Here is a 22,930-nt window from a genome sequence, read left to right as displayed (position 1 = left end):
TCTTTGCTGGTAGTGAAACATGGTGATTCCTTTATGTTAATATCTTTTGTTTTTTCCCCTATATGCTCGGTCTTCTTATGTTTTGGACTAAGGTTACCAAGGACGGTTCTCATTTAACTAGATATCCTCAAAGTAGTGGAGAACTTCAGATACAAGCAATTATATAGAATGCTACATACCACCTCTCCTTTTTTCCCCTCCAAGAAGGCTCTGAAAGGATCCAGTCTTGCTGGTTGCAAGCTTGCTCTCTTGCTGTCCAGCAGCAAAATTGAAAATTAATTTAAGTCCCTGCACAGAATTAGCTACACCCTCTTCCCTTTTTTACCCTCCTTCCCCCCCCACCTTTTCTTCCCACTTCCCCCCATTTTTTTCCTGTACCTGACCTAGAAAGCAGAACTGCCTTTTGGTTTCTTTGTTGAGGCAAGTTGAACTGGAGAAACCTGTTAGCACTCTTCTAGTTCTGTACAGCCCACACCTCAGTGTGCTGTAGAAATGTGAAAAATGGAAATGAATGAAGTTTTCAAGTGACAGATGAAATTCCTGGAAATGCCAGGTAGAAGAACATGCTGCAGTCCGAGAAAATGGGATATAAAACTGGGATGCTGAAACCTGAATTTTTGACACTGTTTTAAAAGCAACTTTGAGAAGAACCACAATTTAGACACTGAATTTTAATCAGGCTTCCTGCATATTTATGTTTGCTTTGATTTATGTGAAGTAAATAAATAATTCTTACAAACCATGGCTATTCCATTTCAGTGGCAAAGTGTAGGGTTGTTTAGGGAATTTAGCTATGCTAGGCTGATCCTTTCACTCTAATAAAACATAAATTTTAATAGCATCACTTAATGATGTTTGATATTGCTAAAAGAATGTTTTATTTCCATTTCATGGTGTATTTTAGAACAGTCTCCAGCTAATCTCAGAAAGCTGCAGTTTTGTTAATAAATTCTGTGATGTGTTAGCTCTTTGGTCGCTCATTACTAGGCAAAGCATTAAAGACTGCAATTTGACAGGAGTTAAGATCAGCAGTGCTGTCAAAACAAATCGGCCTGTGGTTCCCCCAGCTGCTACTCTTTACCTTCATATTGCTCCATGCACTGTATTGACACAAGTGTCTGATTTGGCCTGGAAAGCCAATTGGGAAACTCAGTTCAGTTCAGATAAGCAACCGTTTCACAAAAATACAAACCCTCCAAACCCCCAAAGCCGGGGTCCTTTTCAGATCACTCTCTCAGTTTGTGCCACAGCAGCTTATGTGTTTCTCCCCACTTTGGTCAACAAAAGAGTGGGTATGGCTGCTTTATTTTTTTTTGGCTGTCACAGTTTTCCCCCTCTAGTCCAAGTCATCTCGCCTAGCTATTTCTCATTCTCCCCAGCCTGTCCAGAAGTCACCAACAGTTTCCTTACCGTAGCTGTGTTTTCCCCTCACCTGTGGACTCTCTGATCTAATTCTTCCTTTTATTTCCCCAGGTTAATTGTACGTGCTCATTTATTCCCTTCTTCCTCCTTCCATCCTGTTTCTCCATCCTTTGCAGCTTCTTCCATCCCTTGCCTGGTCCTTCCCACCTTTTCATGAGGTCATGTGCTTATTTAAATCCATGTTTCTTCCATTTTTATTTCCCATGTCCTTTAGCAGTTCCTTTGAGCTCCTGCAGACCCAGGACAAGTGTCATTACAGTGGTGATACGGCAAGCTGTTTGCCTTAGGCCCAGACTTGAGAATGTCTCCTGGCATTTTTGTGACTTGAAGGGAGATGGAGGAATCCTTTAGGAAATTAAGAGAACAGCCTAGGCACTTGTAGTCTGTATGAGGTTATCTCCTATTTAAGGTTCTTCTGTATTCCTTCTTCTGTAAGGCAGTTTAGACACAAGATGACCATGTCCGCAGGTTCACAGCACAAGAATGAATTCAGTCCCCACTGATGTGAGACCCCGATTCCCAGGTAGACGTGGCTGAGCCTGTTCCTGGTGCTGGCTTTGCCTCTTCTCCTCTTCTCTCACTTCTGAGGATGCAGTTTCACATTACTCTCAAGTCAGCAGAACTGAGAGCTGTAACTCACAGAGCTGGACAGTGTATAGGAAGTGAACCTTGGCCATGTGTCTCCATTACTTCTTTTCTATCCAAATGCAGTGACAGAATCCCTTCTGCTGATGGTGTGTGGTTCTGGCAGCTTACACGTAACGTGAAACCCTGCCCTCTCTGCCCTTCACCTGCAGCATGTGACAAGGACTGGTGCAAGGTGAACGTGCCATTATTTAGGGGAATTGCCATTTAATGAGTCATCCTTTGTAGTTATTTTGTCCAAGAGACCTAGATCAATGATGCGTATCAAAGCACTTCAACAAAAAAACGTTTTTACTTCTGTAGGATGGTTGAACAGTAATGAAGGTTATAGAGTGGGAGTGTTTGCCGTACGCAGACTAGGGCAGTGATTTTCTGTCAGTGGTCTGTAGACTCCAAACCTGTGAAGTGCCAACTTTGCAGATGTCTTTTTCTTTTGTGGACTCCTTTGAAGTGATTGATTAAGAAGAATCAAAATGTTTTAAAAAATGTTTCACGCTCCCATTTGCACAACTTATCAGACTCAGTGTTCTGAGAGAGGTTAATGTTGTTGAGGCTACTTGGTGAGGAGAGATAAGAAACTGTCGATATTTCTGTTGACTTAGTTCTTCCAAATTCCGCCTTCTTTTATGTGTTGTTTCACAGGGTAGTGGCCATCATCATATTTCCCGTGTGATAACCCTTGGATAGTAATTATTGCTAAATACTTCCTCAGTAACTTTTTAAAACTATTCCTTTTCTCATTGCTTCCAAAAGTCTTTTGACCTTTCTTGGCAGCGGGTTCCCCAACCATATATCACTCTCTTGTGCACTCTTCGTGGTGAACAGCTTCTGAATTGAAAGCAGAAATATCATCCTGAGTAGGAAATGTAAGGCTCAGGTGATACACTTGGAACTAGTCTGGCCAGAGCAATATGCAAAGATCTGGAAGGAAAGGAGGAACCACTGCTGCTCTTGATTAATTCAGTGGGGTGATATATATCAGTTAACCTCTGCCTCATCGGTAGTTAATTCCGAATTCTTAGTGTGGTGAAACCTTGTAAAACAACACAAATGGTGAATGAAACAAGACAGACTTCAGGGGGTTATTAACATTTTTGATGACTAGAGCGTTTCGCTCCAACTTGGAACAAATTAGATTCTTCAATCTAGAAATTGTATAAAAAGTAAATTACATTGAAAAATATTGATAAAGCATTTCTTAGAAACAAAGTGCTTCCCTTCAAATTCCAGTAGTTGCTGACTGAAATGGAAAACCACAGATATTGTTGGTGTTACGGTTTTAATTGTGGTCATGGAACTGATAGTAATGGGAAATTCACTTATTAGCTGCTCTGGAGTTGCCAGATGCTAGGCCAATAATATTAATCCTTGTTTCTCTTTTCAGGTGCAGATCTTGCCTTTCCTGCTTCAATCCATGACAATATAGTTTGCAGTAAAACATTTCAGATTCTTTACAAAAATGAGGAAGTGTCTGTGAACGATGTGATGATTTTCAAAATAAAAATGCTGTTAGATGAGAGGAAGGTAATCTGTTAATCGATTTAACTATATTCAGATACTTAAATCCTTGTTATGTACAGTTTGGATTAGTATTAATAAGAGACACGGAAAGATTTCACAATTCCACAATTTCTTTTCAGATTGAGGAGTCTCTTAATGAAATGAATTTTCTGCTAACATTAGATCTACACTTCACGGATACAGACTATTCGTAAGTTTAAATATAGAAGATTTTATTAAAGCAACAGCATATGTTAACTTTTTAAACTAATTAAATCTGTGCTATATATAGATGTACTGTGCTCATATTAGACGTATATGAGAGTAAGAAAGAAATCCAACACTGAAGTCTGTTAAGATTTCATAACTGGTTTGACTCATTCTGTTTTTTTTTCTCTCCTCTGGGGTAGATATTATTGCATTCCAAAGTATAGACCAATGCAGTATTGTTATCTGCATCGGTTATTAATAACTTGCTTGCATGTTGCACCTTGAATGTGGTCACTCTAATTGTATGTATTTGTTTTTTTTTATTCTTAGACCAGATGACCTGAGCACACTACAGCCAATTAGTAGCCGAACTTTAAAGTTGCACTTTAACTTACACCGGGGCCTTCACCATTACGTCAATGTTATGTTTGATTACTTCCACCTTTCCGTCATTTCGGTTATAGTCCATGCTTCTTTGGTTGCTCTGCATCAGCCCCTGATAAGGTAATCTCTTGTTAATAAAATACAAATAAAGTATTGGGTGTCCAAATGGAAACGTTATGAGAACTGAATACTTAGGAAGAAGTTAAGTCAACGTAGTTTTCTTTATGATTTTGTAACCCAAGGTTCAGAGTGAGGAGAAGCTTATTTTCGGAGTTACCTTGAACAAAATTTTGAGTTTGTTTTTATTAGAAATAAGAGTATGCAATGTAATAGAGAGATAATACCCACAACCAGAGAAGAGAGAAGGAATGTATAAACATTGGTATTTATACATGTATATTTGTATGTGTAAATATTTATTCATGTTTTTAATCACTGAGATCTGCTGCTGACTGTAGTTAGTGACTGAAGTAGGTGCTGTTAATAGAATATCCTGAGTTGGAAGCCACCCACAAGGATCATGGAGTCCAATACAAATTGAGCATCTTCTGATGGCTTTCTTCTCAGTTCTCAGTTGCTACTGTAGTGGCGATGATTTCTGCAAATGATACATTTACCTTCTCTAAAGTAAATGAAACCAGGGGATTTTGTTTTCTCTTTAAATAGAATTTTGCCTAATTTTAGTAAAGCTTTCTTCTTTCATTAAGTCGTGTCATCCATTGCAGTCACTGTTTATCTTGCTTACCGGTTCATTTGTGCTTTTTGCAGTTTCCCTCGCCCAGTGAAGAATACGTGGTTGAACAGAAATGCACCAGCACAAAACAGGGACTCTGTGATTCCTTCTCTTGAAAGCGTGGTCTTTGGCAATAACTACACAAAGCAGTTATCAGCAGATGTAAGAAAACTTCAGTTGAACATTTCATTTGTATTTTGTTGGGTGGTATGAATTTTATCTTTTCTGCACAAGTATTGTTTGATAAAAAATGAACTTTGTTAGAGTTACTTTGCTGTGCCAGGAATATAATATAATATGGGAAATAATAATATGGGAATATTATATAATTTAAATATGGGAAAAGAAAAGAATTGTTCCAAAAGGCTACGTTACCTGTTTCAAAACTGTGCAAATGAAAGCTTACAGTATTTGGTGTTTTGCCTTATTTTAAGATATTGCAATCTGTTGAAAATTGCAAAAAGATGGATGAGATTCATAAAAACAGGCAATTTGCATTGTTAACACGTCCTTTATTGTATGAAATTAGTATGTGCCTAAATCTTTCTTCTTTTTTTTCTTTTTCCTAGGGTTGCAGTTTTGTTGTTTCAGAGTCTTTCCTCAGTCATGCCTATAATTTCCACTATACACTTTGTGCCAGTTTGCTGCTTGCTTTCAAAGGGTTACATAGCTATTTCCTTATGATAACAAAGGAGCTCCCCTCTTCTCACCGAATTGAACTAGGTATGTTGAATTTAATAAAATATATCACTTTCCTTTTGATGGTTATTAAAAATAACCCCTTTCCTAGGCTAAACTGGCTCTGATTTCATACATCTTGTATATCTAAAATCTTTTTATTCAAACTGAGCTGGAATTTAATAACTCAAGAACACAAAGGAAACAAGTGTGTTAAAACTCTGTGCATAGAAAAATACCAGAAACTGAGGGTTTTCTTTGTAGAAACAAACGTACTGCTACAGTTACAGTACAGAGTATTTCTGTGTCGGTTATCTTAATCTTGATATGGAGGGAAACACCCTATTATATGAATGACTCAACTTTTAGTCTGTCTTGTAAGGACAAAATGCACTTTTTGCCAAATAGAATCTGTTGGCACTATTGTTATTGTAAAGACAGGCTAAGATTGTGTCTTGATACTTAAATGGTTCAGGTAGGACCTTAAATTCCCCTAGAACATTCTTACAAAATACATATAATGGAAAGAAGCTGACAATCAAATTACATAGTTGGAAGGTATCTTTTAGTCTTCATTAACATCACACCAAAAAAAAAAAAAAAAACACCCTTAAAACCTTCGGTGGTAGTTGGATCAGACCTTTAGTCATGTCTCTGGATGACTTAGCTTACCCTAACGAGATACAAGCTTGAAAAGAAATACTCAAAATAAATAAATAAATTAAAAGAAAATTAGTACTTACATTTAACATACATTGTATATATTTTGCTCATGGTTTGTTTCCTGTGTTGTTATTTTGTTATTATGGTATTTTGCTTTTTGTTTTAATTCTTAAGTTTCTGCTATAATTATTTTCTTATTTCTGAATCTTTTTTTTTTTTTCATTTATTGCAGTTATTTTGTATATACATTGATTGGGGAAATTGATATAACAAAAAGAACTAATAATGTAAATACTAATTATGCTATTATTACTCACTCTTTGCTCATGTAAAATAACCAGTGCTTATCATTAACACTAATTTCTCTAAAATCTATCAACAGTTAACAATAATAATTTAAAAAGGAACAAAAAGCCATGTTTCTGTGATGTCTATAAAAAAATGAAGCTCTCTGGACTTCACAAAGAACAAAACTCTCTCTTGCATTTATTTCTAAAGTAAACGAACTGTTTTTTGGTGGAGATTTTATATGTTAAATTTAAATGACCTTTGCAGAAGAGAATCTCGAGTCCCGTTTATATCTCAAATCGTCACTTTTTAATGTTCAATTAAATTATAACCTCCCTAATTTTGTTTCTTCTGTTCGCTTTGCTGTTGCTCTCTCATATAATTTTTTTAAAAGACAGTGATTTTGCAGAAGCATGTGGAGACAACTGTTGGACTCAGTAACTGTAATTGACCATTTAAGTATTACTGGTTTCAGAAAATCAAAGAATGGTAGCATAATGTATATCATGAGTGATACCTAATCTAGAAATTACACCAAAATTATATGCTTTCATGTACTGATCTAACTGCACTAATTGCTAGGCTAGCAATAAGCTTTTTTACTAACTTTAAGGCAAATAATAAATCAAAGATGAAAAAAGGAGTGTAGTAACTAGTCATGTGTGTGCAATCCCTATAACTAGCCAAGGCCAGCATGCAGGTCCTTTATGAACGCCTTCTCAGAAGAAAATTTCCACGAACCCAGAGAGACGCCTACCTAGGTATGTTTGCAAAGCAGGTGATATAACCCCTCAGATATTTATTAATAATATAAAACGTTATATTATTTTGTAAACAGGAACACTATTTCACTATTTAGCCATAGTGAGAGCATGTTGAACTCTGAAGTCTGTAGAATTGAACTACTTATTTTTAGGTCTGAGTGTAGATAATAAAATAAGAAAATATTATGCTTTGTTTTAGTGTTGTTCTATTTTAATAAACAAATGATTGAAGAGTTCAGTCAGTTGTCACCATTTAAATAAAATAGCTAAAATTATTTTTTTTCTTTATAATTTATTTTATTTAGTTCATTACAGACTTTGTTTTTGTTTGTTTTTAATAATTAAAGGATAGTATTTATTCTTCCTGTGAAATCTTTCAGATTGCTTTTGGTATCTCAAGGTTTGATTCTTCCAAACACTACACAAGACGTTCTTAAAGCTTAGGGTGCATTTGTCCACATCTAAATGGACGGCCTTCTCTTTGGAGAGAGTCACTGTTGGTTTGATGTTGGACAAAGTACAGTGCTGTTTAAGCACAAGGCAGTTGATGATGAGAGAAGAATAAAATGGCAGTTTAGCCCATAGTAGGACACCAACTTAATCATGAATAACTGCATTTTTGTTTAAAAAATGAGTCAAAACTACTTTAGCTGAGCCAGTAAAATTTTATTAGATGTATGAACAATGCTGCTATAAAACAGTTAATTTTGTCTAGTCTTGTATTGTCTAGTGGTTTTTTTTTGTTGTTTATTTTTGGTATTGTAGGTTTTTTGATAGCATTATAATTTAGGATTTTCAGAAATGACTTTAGACGTCAGCTTTACCTATTGTATCAAACCTACGCACAGTCTCAGTGTGGCAAACAAGATGACTACTTAGTATCGTGTCTCAAAAGTGAACCATCTGATTTTTTCACTAATGACAAAATCTGTGTGGCCACAAACACTCCAGAAGACGTATATAATGTGTATATAAAATGTTTTCAAATGTTTTCAGAGCAATTATCAAGTGCTGTCTAGTTAACAGGTGCAAGTAGTTTATTTCAAAAACATTTCTAAACTTGTTTCTGAGAACTTCATACATTTCTATATTGCATATTTCCTCAGAACGTTGAGTTGTGTGAGTTAATTTGTCATTAAGTTTAAACCTAGACATAAGGTATTGCAATTATTTGAAAATCAATATATGCTCAGCAAATCCAGATGGTATCATTCAAAGACCAGATGACTAAGCAAGCTATTGCTGTTCTACAAGCCTACGTTCATTATCCATATCCTAAACATATTATTGTGGGTTTGGAAGCATGTTTTTTTGGTGTATGTTTTTAAGTAAAACTGCTTTTTTTTTCCCTTAGTACTGTTTTCCGAAAAATAACTTAAATATTTGTCAGAAATAATTTTAGGTTTGTGAATTACTCCCTTGTTACTGGTACCTCAGATGTAGAAGGAAATCTTATCATAGTGCAATGTTATTATTTAATTGATTGGATTTGCTTGAGTAGAAAAGCAATGATTAATAAGGAACAGTATCTTACATGAAGGAATAAAGACATTGGAGGTTGTGATGCACTTTAAGCTGCCATAGCATGGAAGATTGAGTTACTCATGACATTTGAGCTTTTGAGGGAAAGATGAATTAGAGAACAGTTTTATCTGAGCAAACTATAACTCATCAGACAAGAATCTATGTTTATTTATGTAGCTTACAAATCAGGTAAATAATATACCTGTAGAAAAATGGTGCTGAATTAACAAATGTCTGGAAAATCTGAGGTAGAAGATAAGTTGTGTTACCTTGGTTTTGAGTGATAATATTGCTGCTGAATAGCTGAGCAGTTCTAATAATGTGCAAACTATATAATACAGTGCTTGCAAGTGTAACTTGGAATAAAAAAAACGTATCCTTGATGAGATCTGAGGATAAGTCTTCATGATACCTGGCTGCAAACCATTTTTTATTGACCATGTTCTATCCTCAATCTCAGTCATTAGTAAGAAATTACTTTATCATTTACTTAATTTAAAGTTGATTGTGATATTTAATGTGACATCAAGTTTTATTTGATAATTTCATTTCTTTTTAAAGTTTGTAAATTGTTTTGTGAGATAATAGGTTTTACTATGCGACTCGGACAGTATGTTTCTCATAGTTATATACTCTCATCTTTCCAGAAAACATAGACGTAGAAGTCCGTCTTACAGAGTTGTGTGAAGAAGTAAAGGTACTACTTTACATTTGTTGAATAGTAGAGTATTCTGATTTTACATGGTACTTGGGAATAAACTGTTTAGGTGGTAACATCCTGTATTTTTTTTGCCAACATTTCTTTTGACTGTTCTTTCAAGGAGTAATCACTCGACTGACTCAAAAACTTACCTACTGATCTGGTGGCTCAGCATGGCAGTAGTAGCCATGGTAACTATTAAAGATTATAAAACTGAAGATTATAGAAAGATGGATTGCTTGGATTAAAATCGTAGTTTGAATTTTATGTGTTCATTATTTGAATCCCTTCTTTCTGAAGATTTCAAACAACAGTTACAAGATCAAGCATGAATAATAAATTGTACAAACACAGATTCTCCAAGGCGTACCCTCATCCAGAAGGACTTGTCCTGAGGCTGTCTTCTTCTGTTTTCCATGCATTCTCAAGCAAATACTGTCCACTATAGATTACTTAGACTTGCCTTCTCAGCTCTCTTTCATGTGCACCGGACAGAATTAGCCTCAGCTGATTTCCTTATCACAGACAAATTTAAAGCAGAAGTTTGAAAACGTTTTTGCAGGATGGTCCATGCTTTGTTGCTGAGTGGGCTCTCTACCCAGCTTTTGTAGTAGACTTCACTTTCATTCAGTTGTATCGCAATTGCAAGGAAATGTAATACTGACATTGAAAGGATGCTATTTGTATAGCTGGAGACAAAGAAAGCCAACACAGTTCGCTCTCTGTGAGCAACTGATAATCTTATTTTATAAACTAGAAAAGCTTTTTTTTTTTTTTTACACTTACGTAGTTTCAATGTATTTTCTTGTACTTAAGATAATTTTTTGTTAGCTTTTCCCTTAGCTTGCTAAACTATATTTGTTTTTTTTTCCATTTTCTCCTTTCTGTTCTTTTATGCAGTTCTCTTCCAAAGTTCCTCTTATTTCTACTGTTGCCTACTAAGTTGGTGTTTCAGTATTTGTAATCCTTTTTTATGCTTCCCCTTTAATACTGCTGGTGTTGGATCTTTACTGTACTTACTTTTTAAACCCTTTGCCTCAATGCCTTATCTGTCTCCAATTAGTTTTGGAAAAGCTAGATTTTTTTCTGAAGTTGTAGGGAACATAAGTCTAACAATTTACAGTTGACTTGTATGGAACTGGATCACAGGATTACAGTACACTCTTAGAAAGAAAAACTTGTTTTGCACTGAATTTCTATGACCTTGTCCTAGGAAACCTATTCTATAACTATCAAATAGTGTAACATTGATTCCTGAACATGTTTAAAGTGTATGTAGATATATAGTGACATACAAGCATTATTGTAAGTTATTAATACTCCAAAGTGGAAATGTCTTCTTTTTTTTTTTTTTTTTTAAGATTGTATCAAATTTGGGCTAATATATCTAGAATCAATTTCCTGTTTCCTAATTCTGATTGCTTTCAGGCACTATATTTTTGCATGTTGGAAAATCAAACAGTTGCAATTCATAGTTATGGTTGCTATTAATGGGTTTGTTGCCTCAATTTAGGATCATGAGTCCTAACCCTAATAGACATCTAGATAATATTCAAAATAATAATAAAACAATTTGTTAGCATTGTAATATAACTTAATTCAATTCTAATACCTTGACAAAACAGTTCTCATTTGGAAGTTATTTTTAAAATTAAATTTCTTACTAATACACTTTTTTTGATTTTTTTTTGTCTGTTCACTGTGGTCTAGTAATCATATAAATCTTTCTTCCATACTTCAGAAAATGGAAAATCCCGATGAACTGGCAGAACTTATAAATATGAATCTTGCTCAGCTTTGCTCACTTCTAATGGCTCTCTGGGGGCAATTTCTGGAGGTCATTACTTTACAAGAGGAGGTCACAGCATTGCTTGCACAAGAGCATCACACGTTAAGAGTAAGTATTAACTCTGGTGTTATAAAAGCGATGTTCATACTCTTATTGGGACACGTTATAATGGAAATGAGACTCCAAATTGTAATTTTTCTGGTTTTATTGGGGAAAGGTAGTTGGAATCACAAAGGGAGCTGTTACATTGCATTGGTTAGTTTGTATATAATGTTGTTAGAGCATATTCTTGGAATATATATGAAGTACATACATATAAAATACACATGAAGTATGTTGTTTATGTTTATTCACTGATTGTTTGAATAAGAAACGCGTTTCAGTAGGCAAATTGCAGTCTGTGGGAGATGTGTTTGTGTAAAATGATGTATTTTTCTGCAGGAGCAATGTCTAGTGCCCACTCATTTTCCTTCCCTACTGCAGTTAGGCTGCCAGATTACATCATAAAATTAAATGTATTTTTCTTCTGATTTGAGAATTGATAACGTTCCTAAGCTTTGAAAGGGTTCTGAAGTGGGATTTCAAAAAAGAAGAGACAATTTGGACATGATTTGGCATTTATGTGTGCGCATGTATAAAAACTGATGCATGGTAACTACACACGCAGTAGATCTGATAATGTGTATATACACTTGCTGCTTTCTACATGCAAAACCAGAGCACATGGTGAAATATTTTCAAGTATGAACTAAACCTTTGCCCTTATCTTCTATTAAATATGTATTTTCCTCCCCTCTTTTGTGGTCAAGGATTTGAAGAAACATAACGTTTACAATTTTTCAGGGAGTAAAATTCATTTAAACAAACAAACAACACTTCCCAGCACCCTTGTTCTGCAATCACACAACTTGATCTTTAGCTAGCGTCACATCTTTACTGTCTGACATCATAATCCATACATACACCACATATACATAAGAGGTCATTTTAAGATTTTATCTGGAGGCTCTCCATGTAAAATCGTTTGCAGAGAGTTTATTCGTAGGTCTGGTTAGTGAGAGTATGGTATCAGTGGTTTGTAAATAGTGACAATCCAAAATAAAGTTTTGCAAATTTTAGTTTGCAAAGATTTGATTTGTTTAACCAGGTTTTCTATCACTTGCATCAGAAGCCTTCTTCTTTTGGTTCTGTAGGGGAAACTGATTACAAGGGATACTTGGATTGGGGTCTTACATAAAGCCTTGAAAAATCACACTGTTGAATGAGGGAATTGTGGTTGTGCCAATAGTCTGTTCTGGAGAAGAAGTGAGATCTTTTAGAAAGAGTGCAAGACTTATTTGTTAGAATGAACATGCTAGCAGTAGCAAGGTGTGATCAATTTACTGGCTATCTATGAATCTTACTTGCCTTTCTCTGCTTCTCATATAAATTCTGGAATCCTTCAAGTGGGGTGGAAGCTATAAAATGAGAATATTGTTTCAATTAACCTGCATTTGCATTCAACTGCTGCTAAGGTAGTGTTTGTACAAGTATACGTTGAATAGAGCCAAAAGTATTAATGTTTTTATTTTAATTGGACCAATGTAAAATATGTGTGTATGCTAGTAATGATAGCTTAGCTTCTTAAATGTGGTTCTTAAAGTCTCCAATTTATGTCATTTTCCCTAGATCTCTAATACTTTAAGAACTGAATTTTACTGCAGTTCTTTTAAGGAATATAAATCAAAGTATTTGGGGGATGAATTGAGATACTGTGTGTATTAAAAATATTTTTGTGAAAACTGGAAAGCATCACAGAATCTGGATAGGATTTCCCTTCCTCCCTTCCTTCTGACTCAGGATTTGTTGGAATCATGCCTGACCAGTCCACAGTCCCACATTACATCTTCTTCTCCAACTTGGAGAGCAATGGATTCAAAGGGTAGATCGTTCACTAGATAAGGAATTGGCTTGAAGGCTGCACCCAGAGGGTGGTGGTCAATGGCTCGATGTCCAGGTGGAGGCCAGTGACGAGTGATGTCCCTCAGGGGTCTGTCCGTGGACTGGTGCTGATTGATATCTGTACCAATGACATAGGCAGTGGGATCAAGTGCGCCCTCAGCAAGTTTGCAGATGACACCAGGCTGAGTGGTGTGGTTGATACAAGAGAAGTGGTGTGGTTGATACAAGAGAAGGAAGAGATGCCATCCAGAGGGACATGGACAGGCTGGAGAAGTGGGCCCATGTGAACTGCACAAGGTTCAACAAGGCCAAGTGCAAGGTGCTGCACCTGGGCCGGGGCAATCCCAGGCATGAGGACAGGATGGGAGAAGAACTCACTGAGAGCAGCCCTGCAGGGAAGGACTTGGGGGTTCTGGTGGGCAAAAAGCTTGACAGGAGCCAGCAGTGTGTGCCTGCAGCCCAGAAGGGCAACTGTGTCCTGGGTTGCACCAGCAGAGGGATGGGCAGCAGGCCATCCTGTTAGCTGTCACTCTGCATAAATAATCTTGTTTCAAGCATCACATCATATGCAAATTTTGCTTCTTACTAAGAGGAAAAGAAAACATTTTTCTTTAATAAAAGCAGCAGAAATACTCTTTTCTTTAGGTATTAAGCTGCATTTGCAGCATAGTGGTGGGGAGATGAAGATGGTTGCATAGTCCTCCATGTAGCTTGCTACTGGGTGATACTTGGTCTTTAAAACTTCTGAGTTTTCAGGGTTGAACTCAGAGCTGACCCTTGTTATTACTGAAAATGTTCTTATTTTTTATTAAATATATATGTATATATAAAGCTTATTTTATTTTTGAAAGAAGTGGCCAGTTGCTATTTCTTACTGAGTTCTGCAGTTACTGGATACTGCAGTATCTGTCCAAACATCGAAGTCTGAAAAAGAGATGCAGGACAGAGGTAATCTTAAACTTACCTTTTATTTAGGGCCTGATAATGAAGAGCAAGTAGGCTGTCTCCTAGGCTGCCGTCTGGCACGAATTGAATAATACAGCATTGAGAAGGAAATTTTACCTGAGCCAATTTGCATAGAACCAGCAATGTGATCATACCTAATTTTACAAGCACTAATTCGCAGATACTACACTGGTTTCCTGTAGTCCCAAGATGTGAAGAGCTGGTGCAAGCAATTTGCAAATATGTGCAATTAAATATATATAAGAAAACATACTGCCAGCCGAGCAGGAGTCAGCACTGCAGAACTTCAGTAAACTTTAACTTTAAAAAAGGATGGTGAATTTGAGCCATGATATTTTTAAGAGCTTTACTGATTCTGGATACTGTTTTTGAGGGCTTACTATAACATTTTGCAATTTGCATTAATAGTCTTGAGACTATAAACCTTTTATATAAACTTTGGGGAAACCTGGAATGCTCATGTTTCACTAGAGGCATAATCTGCATGTTAAATGATGTAGACTTTCTGGTTAGTGAATGTAGGTGGAATCTGAGAGATGACCTACTAATTATAATTACTCTCTTGAGAGAATATCTGTCTTTTCTGAAATAAGATTTTTGCACGATACAAAATTTCTGTCCTTTTATTTTAGAAATTGATGTTCTCATCTGGTCTATATTGGATTCTAAATCTTTTCTAAATTTACCTTTTCATCTTGCAGTATTTGTAGACTATGCTCTCCACTGGAAATTTCTCCCTGGGAAAGTTTTATATTAATCTAAGACAAATGAATGCTTTTAGGGACTCATTCATCTGACTGGCTTAGATGTCTTAAGTAAAATATCCCCTAGAAATGCCTGTCATCTGTATTTGGTCAAATCATTTTCACCCTCTGTGCATAGGTGCTTTTGCTGGAGTATTGTTAGAAAATAAGGTCATAATGAAATGCAATATCTTATTTGAGTACATCTCTGTAAAACTAAATCAGATTTTAATTGCTACATAAAAAGCAGGAAGAATTCAGATTAGAACATCCATCAGCTACAATAGCCCACCAACAAGGTTTGCAACTACATTGAAAAAACTGATTAAGATATTTTATATTACACACAGTTTGCACACTATCTTTGTTTCATAGTGACATCTTCTGGTAGGTCTGAACACGTTATTCCAAAATGATTTCTTATGGTTTGATTAGTCCTAAAATAGGAGAACTGGGAACCAAGATCTGAGTGCTGCTACTCATTGGTGTGCCTGGGACTCAGTATGTACTCCACAGCAGTTCTTCTGTCCAATTTTTTTTCTGCTTAAGTTGGGAAGACCATCGAGTGCATAATTTGGGGAAGCCTGTAGGGACTGGGAGCAGTGCCTACAATTCCCTCCTGCAAAGCCGTTGCGGAGTCAGCTCAAGTTGGTAGCATCTGAGTCACCAGTGCCAGCTGGTGGGCACTCTGCTGCTGCAAAGCCTGCTTAACAGTGTCCTAGCAAACATCTCAGTCCCTCCATTAGGTACACACTGATTAAGCGTAATAAACCACTGTTGTGAGGGTTTTTTGTTTTGTTTTGTTTCTTTAATACTCATTATCTGGGCATTTGGAGCAATTTTGGAGCTTGCTTCTAACTCGTTTTCTACTGTTGCTGTTACGCTAAATGCTGTCGGAGCTGAGAACCAGATTTTCTTCAAAAGCACTGGAATTAATTAAGCAATTACAAATGGGATTTATTGCAACCAGCCTTACTTTTCTGTTGGAGGTATTGGCAGAATTGCCAATAAAGATTTGTTGATCTGTTTTCCGTGTAAGCCTAGTTTTGGTTGGTGGTAAACTGATTGCTTGCATCCAAAACCAAAAGCACTTTGCTCCCCTACTGGGAAACAGCTATACGCCCTTTTCTTGGCTCAAAACACAGACATCTAATTGGGAAATGCTCCTGTTTTATTTTCTATTATGCAATCAATTAGGATATGTAATTAATTTTTAGGTTGCTGAGTTTAGTATGATAACCAGTCCAGTCTTAATGATTGAGTGCTCTGATATCTAGATTTTAAACAGTAAAACAACATTGTACCTTTCTGGGGGAAAGGCTGAGAGTTAGCCCTGACAAAATGACATATTTGCAAGGTAGACATCTGTTTAGAAAAGGAGCTGGAAAAGCACAGGGGCCTAGTTAGGAACGCTTGGTTCTAAACCAGCAGGTGTGTGCATAAACTCAGAGTGCCATTTCTGAAGGTGTGTGTGTGTCTGGTCACTGCTGAGAATAGAAGTTGCATTTACAAGGCAGTATAAAATGTAATGCTTTCTGTTGCTTCAAAACATTTTCTGTGACTATTCACAGGTGATACATCACTGAGATTTATTTCATATACAAAGCAAATAGGATATTGAGAGGTTGGGATGGAAGGACTTTTATCCCCTAGTACAGCTTAGAGATAGGGGGTTTTAATGTTTGTGTGAGGTTTTGATGTTGTTTTGTTTGTTTAGTTGAGTTTGTTTGTGTTTTTTTTAGGCACCTCAGAGCATTTTTTTTAACCAGGTTTTCTTATATTAAGATGGGGTGGGGAAAAAAAAAAGAAAAAGGTGGAAATTACAGAAAGTGAAACTCGTAGTCACTGTCTGGGAAATTAGATAAAGCAAGAGGAAAGCCCAGAGTACCTTGGGAAAATGAAAGAGTAGGGGGCCAAGAAGTGGTTGGTGAATAATAATTGGTTAAGTAGACTAGCTGCATATGTATGTGGTTATCTAAATGGGATAGAAAATTTGTTTTAATTTCTGTAAACAAATTGGCGTTTATGCTCAAGGTAACGCATAAGCAGTTGCCAACAGCTTCTGTATAGCACATTCTCTTTCTTGTATGTCATGCGACAAGAAACAAACTAAAGTGTACTAACGTAGTGCATCGAATTGCACATTTTGATGCAGTTAATCGGGCAGTTGCAAAAACAAAAGCTCCAAAAATGCATTCAGATTGAATTAATATTTTAATGTAATACTGGAAATAGGAGAAATCTGATTTGCAAAATTTTGGCTTTTCTAGATATTTTAGATTATATTATCTAGTCAATTGCTGTATAATTCACACTATTTCATGTCTACATAGCTGATGATAAAAAAATAGGCTTCCATATGTTATTAAATACCATTTTAATATTGTATGGTTTATTAACTTCAGGCATACAATAGTCTTGAATACAATGCCTATAATTAGCATACATTCTGTTATTTATCAATCACAGCTGAAATCTTTACAAAAAAAAGATTTTTTGCACAATGTTTTAGTTGTGGGCAAGAGGGTATTCATGAAATGTTTAAAACATACGTCTCAAGCTCATGTAATGGGTTTCTCCTTCGAAAAGTAATCCTCGAGCCCATTCAGAAGTGTCCATCAAACAGTTATTTCCTTTCCTGTCACTGAAATTTCTAATAGTTTTTTGTGTGTTATTATTTCAGGTGGGCCTGGTTTAGATGATTCATTTCTTGGTAATCAAGTTTTCAGCAGGCAACTGAATCTAATATAATTCCCCTCAGTCATCTAGTGCACAAGTTAAAATTTTCATTTCACTTTCAAGTCTTGTCCATGGTATCCTCTTCCCCATTTGCCCAGACTGAACATTAAAAAAACAAACAACCACCACCAAAAACTATACATGTAATTTAATTATTATTAAATTATTATTATTACTACTATGTAATCCAATTCAAGTTAATAGCATTGCAGTGTAATAATCCTGGTGAATTTTCAGAACTTGTGTGTAATACACAATTAGCTCTAATGTTATTTGGATCTTGCAGGTGCGCAGATTTGCAGAAGCATTCTTTTGTCTTGAGCATCCTAGGCAAGCTGCCCTTGCCTATCAAGAACTACAGTGAGTAGCCTTTTGAAGTGCATAACATTTAGCACGTAGTTATTTTGTAGTTAACATTGTGTAGAAGTACTGTCTTGCAAAAATACTTATATAAGTTCAAAAGAAACTTAATTTTCTTAAACAGAGATTTGAAGTTTTTTAGTGAAGAACATACAAGTTAAGACAGTGCAATTCAAATGAGTAATGGAATAATTTTTGTATTAAGTAAGTGATTAGAGGAAAAGCTTCTGCTAAAGGAGTTAAACTACTGCTGATTTCTGTTAATGTAAAAATAAACAGTTCTATTTTTTTCATGTAGGACTACTTCATTTTTTTCAGTGCTCAGAGTCATCTACAGATGTGTGCAGCTATCAAAAACACTTCCTTCTGCAGTTCTCTTCCACCCCTCCCTATTGAATGCAGTGAACTAGATGGAGATATGAACTCCTTGCCCATAATCTTTGAAGATCGGTATTTAGATTCAATTACTGAAGGTAAACACACCTCACAGTGCAGTTTCTTTTTGAAAAAAAAGAGCAGAAACGATGTAAAAACTGAGTATTTTTCTTGTAATTTCTTGATGGCTTTGAAGGAGTATGTTTGTTTGTTAGGAAATGTTTTTATAGTTTGAGTTTTGAGGATGTATAAAATTCTGTAATTACCAGTGTTGTATAGCTTCAGCTACTTCCATAATCTTGTTGTAAACAATCCTTTTTTTTTCTCACTTTTTTTGGTAAAAGATCTGGATGTACCCTGGTTGGTAGTTCAGAATCTTCCAAGGTCAGAGTCCAATAAACTGGATAAATTTGAAGCTGAAGAAGGTTTTGTAGCTGGATTTACTAGCCCGGAATTGAAAATAAGACCTGCAGGTGCTTCCAACCTTTGGCATTCAGAAAGTGAAAAGATGCTAACAAAGTCTTTGAAAGGGAAAAATGAAGATGCAAATAAACCTAAAGTTAAGGTTACTAAGCTCATGAAAACAATGAAACCTGAAAACACAAAAAAAGTCGTGAAACAGAACTCTAAGGACTCTGTGGTCTTAGTAGGCTACAAATGTTTGAAAAGTGCAGCACTGGAAGATGCCTCTAAAAGTTCAGAAGGCAGGCCTTCATATAATGCTAGTGAAGGGCTGGACCCTACGTTAAGTGGATTTCCTTGTGATACAAAGACCTGCACCAGGCAAATAAGTCAAAGAGAGTTTACGTGTTTGTCATCTGGAACTGAGGAAAAGACTGCCAAGACTGAAGGCGTTCAACCAAGTCAGGGTAGCCCTGTGCACTGTGAAAACGCAGCTCTTTTTGGTAGACTTACGATCTCCCAGGCAGGTCCTGGAACTGTACAAGTAGATAGTGCTCTGCAACCCAGAGGTACACTTGAAGGAGGTCAGCCAGCTTCCTCGGGGGTCAGGACGATTGAGGTCAAACCAAGTAATAAGAATCCCTATGAAGGGGAGAAAGTAACTGTTCATATTGGATCGTGGTCGGAGTTTCCGCAGGATGGAGTACAAGGGGAGAATTTGCAGACGCCCAATATTCAGGCTTCAGAATCTGGAAATAAACTGCATTCAGTAGAACCAGTGCTTGAAAAGGAAGACGTCCACGAAAAAAACTTGCGACACACCAGTGATGTCTTGACAAAACTGAAAAATAATCAGCCTAGTTTATCTACAAAAGAAAGCCAACTTTCTGTAAGTGGGGACATGACTAAATTACCAGATGTTAGTGTGACGTATGCCTCTTCTAGGTTTTCAGATTCTGGTATAGAAAGTGAACCAAGTTCTTTTGCAACTCTCCCCAACCCTGATCAGGTTTTTGAAAATGTTCAAGGGCAAAGTGTATACAATACTGAGAGATTATTTCCTCAGCTTTTGCTAAAACCAGACTGTGCTATAAAAAATGCATTGGAAAGCCATTGTACTGAGAGTACCAGCGCTGTAAGTGAAATACAATCATCCCTGACATCCATAAATTCTTTGCCTTCAGATGATGATGAACTTTCACCTGATGAAAATTCAAAGATAACTATTGTACCTGAATGCCAGCTAAGTGACAGTAAAACTGTATTGGATCTTGGAGCAGTTGACTTGCCAAAATGCGATGACATTAAAAAATCAAATACCAGTTTGCAGCAACAGTGTGTTCTATTTTCAGGGCATTCAGATAATGAAACTCTGTCTATACATTCCTCTCTCTCAGGAACAAAAGATCTGTTAGGCTTAGTTGTTTCAGATGAAGTTGCATCTACTGATTTGAAAAGTAACAGCCCACAGGCAGAACTTGGCACAACTTGCAAAGGCTCTCAGGACCTTGAAAGGCATCATAACACTACCGAAGAAACAGTTAAATTGCATTTAGAAATCACTTGCATGAGTGAGCCATCTGTTGTTTCAGGTTCTTCATCTGTAAGTGCAGGGTACGAGGTTGAAAAAACAAGTGAAGGAAAATATAATGAGCCTTTAGAACTAAAGGAAACAGCGGAAGAATTGTCAGCAGCTAAAAGTGAAACTGGTACAGATAATCCTTCTCCCACCAGTAGTACTGATATTGTAAAGCAAGGGCTTGTAGAAAACTATTTTGGCTCTCGAAGCAGCACGGATATTTCAGATATTTGGCCTATGGACAACAGCAATCCTGTTAGCCCTCAAAAAGAAATGTATGAAAAGCAAATTATTTGCTCTTCCCAACAAGATGAGGAGGAAGAGGACGATCAAGAAATGATTGAAAATGGGTATTATGAAGAAACGGACTATGGTATATTAGATGGAGCTTCCAGTGCTGACCAGGATCATGGTTTAACAGAAGAAAGAGCCCTGAGATCTGAAAGGTTTGATAGTGGGCATCTTCGAGACGGAATGACTGTGCCTCCCGTCTGTACTCCTGGTTGTCTGTCTTTTCCATCTTCTCTGAGAGACTCTCCTTGCAATGTTATCTGTTCTTCAAGGAGTAAATCTGATGCAATTACACAGCAGCCAGGCAGCACATCCTACAGCTCAGCTTCTTCATCTGTTTCGTGGTATGAAAGCTCCCCAAAACCTCAAATGCTAGCGTAAGTGACTGTTTTAAAACAAAGTTTATTTGCTTTTAGAAATGATGTTAATTAGTGTAAAAGGGGGAAAGAAATGTGGTTATGCTCAAGTGCCCCCAAGACAGTGTCTTGTGGATCCTGTATATTCAAGTAACATCACATCTTAGATGTTAATATGGAAAATGTGTTAGCACATAATTCCTTATATGATTTACATTGCAATTTCATGTGGTTTCACAAACTTCAAGCAAAATGCATGTATCTTGTTTCTTTAATATATTCCTTTTTAAAAAATAAGCATTCAACCGAAAAGTGATGTTGGAGTGGCTACTGAGCATAAAAAATGGTGTTTAATGAAATGGAAGCTGTTAAAATAGCACGTACGGAAAAATATGCTTTGAGTTTAAAAGCATAAAAGCAAAAAGTATCTGTAACTTACTGTCTGTTCTATTTATTGTGAAGCTATTTTGCAATGCTGGCCAAGATTGCAGCCTTATTTTTTAATCTTAACTTCAAATATCCAAAATGTAGCACCTCCAAATTACACTACACTGTGGGTACCAGGAAGGTCAAATTTAGAGGAACATCGGGGATCCCGGATGCAAAAATAGAAGTTTCTCTAATAATCCCTGTTGCTAACGGAACATGGGAAGCAGCAGCGTTATGAGCTGTGCTGTACTGGAAGCAAAATGTTGCTATCAGAATGAAGAAGGCTTGGAAGAGAAGTAGGAATGAGGAGAAAAATCAGCAGACAAAAGAGATAAAGACCAGACAGTTTGTGGTAAGCAGGAGGAAGGATCTAGTGGTTGTGGAGGAAACAAGATTGGAAGTGAGAAGACAGAAATGTAGCTTTGAGATAACGGGGACTGCCATGGACTAGGTTGAAAAGTTGAAAGCTCTTTGTGGCTTTCTGTAACAATAAAAGAAAGAGGACACTCAGAGTAAAATCAAGAACTTGGCCTTGGGGAAAGCAGTCACTCTGAGACCAAACTTGGGTACATCTCATTCATTAAACATTCCTGTGGTTACAAACTAAGTAAACTGCTGCAGAGAGATAAGACCAGCTCTCTGCAGCGGTCTCTGTTCAGGCTGACTTTATTGAGGTTTGCTCTTACCAGTTAGTGAGGAATGAGCTAAAGAAAAAGCTGGGGAACCAGAGAACAAAAAGCAGAGTGAGAGGAAAACAAGGAATGGGCAGAAGAGGAAAATGGGTTGACACCGAGGGGTCATGTGAAAAAGACAAATTAAGGAGAGAAAGAAACAAGGTTTTTTGCAGCGTTGCAGGGAAAACTGATGCACAACTTTGTAGAAAGGTCATACACAAAGAAACTACAGAAAGGGAGAAGCACGAGGAACTCCTGGCACTTGGGCAGCTTATAGAAGCTATAGAGTAAGTCCTTTCCTAATAGGTAAGAGATCAGAGGTCTGTATCTAGTTTCTTCTGAAGCAAATAACAATTACTCAGCATATTAAAGGAACTTTATAGTGAGCCAATTCAGCACTAACTCTGCTAACCTAGCAAATAGGTTTTAAATTTGGCGAGAATTATCAGAAGTCACTGGAAATCTTTATCTGGACTTTACAGGAATTAGAACCAGATCTAATGTTGTTATTGCAGTTAAACAAAGCTGTCGCTTACTCAAGACTGGAACTAAACCAGAATCTTCTATGGTTTCAGAAATATTTTACAGTTAGCAGAGATATTCAAAGGAAAGAAGAGTTGATCTTAGGGTACAGATTTTGTTACAGAGGAAAGGGGACTTCAGGAAGCTGAAATGAAAAAGTATTTTGAGGAACTGGGTTATTTTGTGAAAACAGTAATTTGGTAAATATCTTTTCTTCATATTCTTCAATTACATAGGTGACAAAAGTGAAAAG

At 36.5% G+C, this 22,930-nt stretch overlaps 1 protein-coding gene across 3 annotated transcripts in view; it reads left to right on the top strand.

Moving 5' to 3' along the window:
* The window catches only part of FAM135A (family with sequence similarity 135 member A), a 79,349-nt gene that overhangs the window by 34,097 nt on the left and 22,322 nt on the right, over nt 1-22,930 (top strand). For 2 of the 3 annotated variants that reach the window (XR_011095294.1, XM_068678237.1), the window contains exons 5-15: nt 3,452-3,591; nt 3,708-3,778; nt 4,108-4,281; nt 4,930-5,056; nt 5,464-5,617; nt 7,207-7,284; nt 9,459-9,508; nt 11,253-11,408; nt 17,976-18,049; nt 18,368-18,522; nt 18,769-21,073. Coding sequence is in view for 2 of the 3 variants with exons in the window: in XM_068678237.1 (XP_068534338.1) it covers nt 3,452-3,591; nt 3,708-3,778; nt 4,108-4,281; nt 4,930-5,056; nt 5,464-5,617; nt 7,207-7,284; nt 9,459-9,508; nt 11,253-11,408; nt 17,976-18,049; nt 18,368-18,522; nt 18,769-21,073 (3,484 nt within the window). In the remaining variant the exon portion in view is untranslated. The remainder of the gene's footprint in view (nt 1-3,451; nt 3,592-3,707; nt 3,779-4,107; nt 4,282-4,929; nt 5,057-5,463; nt 5,618-7,206; nt 7,285-9,458; nt 9,509-11,252; nt 11,409-17,975; nt 18,050-18,367; nt 18,523-18,768; nt 21,074-22,930) is intronic. The other variant, XM_068678238.1, reaches the window with a different exon arrangement.

The sequence above is a fragment of the Anas acuta genome, chromosome 3 (assembly GCF_963932015.1).
Source record: "Anas acuta chromosome 3, bAnaAcu1.1, whole genome shotgun sequence".
Taxonomy (NCBI): domain Eukaryota; kingdom Metazoa; phylum Chordata; class Aves; order Anseriformes; family Anatidae; genus Anas; species Anas acuta.
Note: the sequence above shows the minus strand (reverse complement) of the source record. Positions and strands in the feature narration are given on the sequence as shown.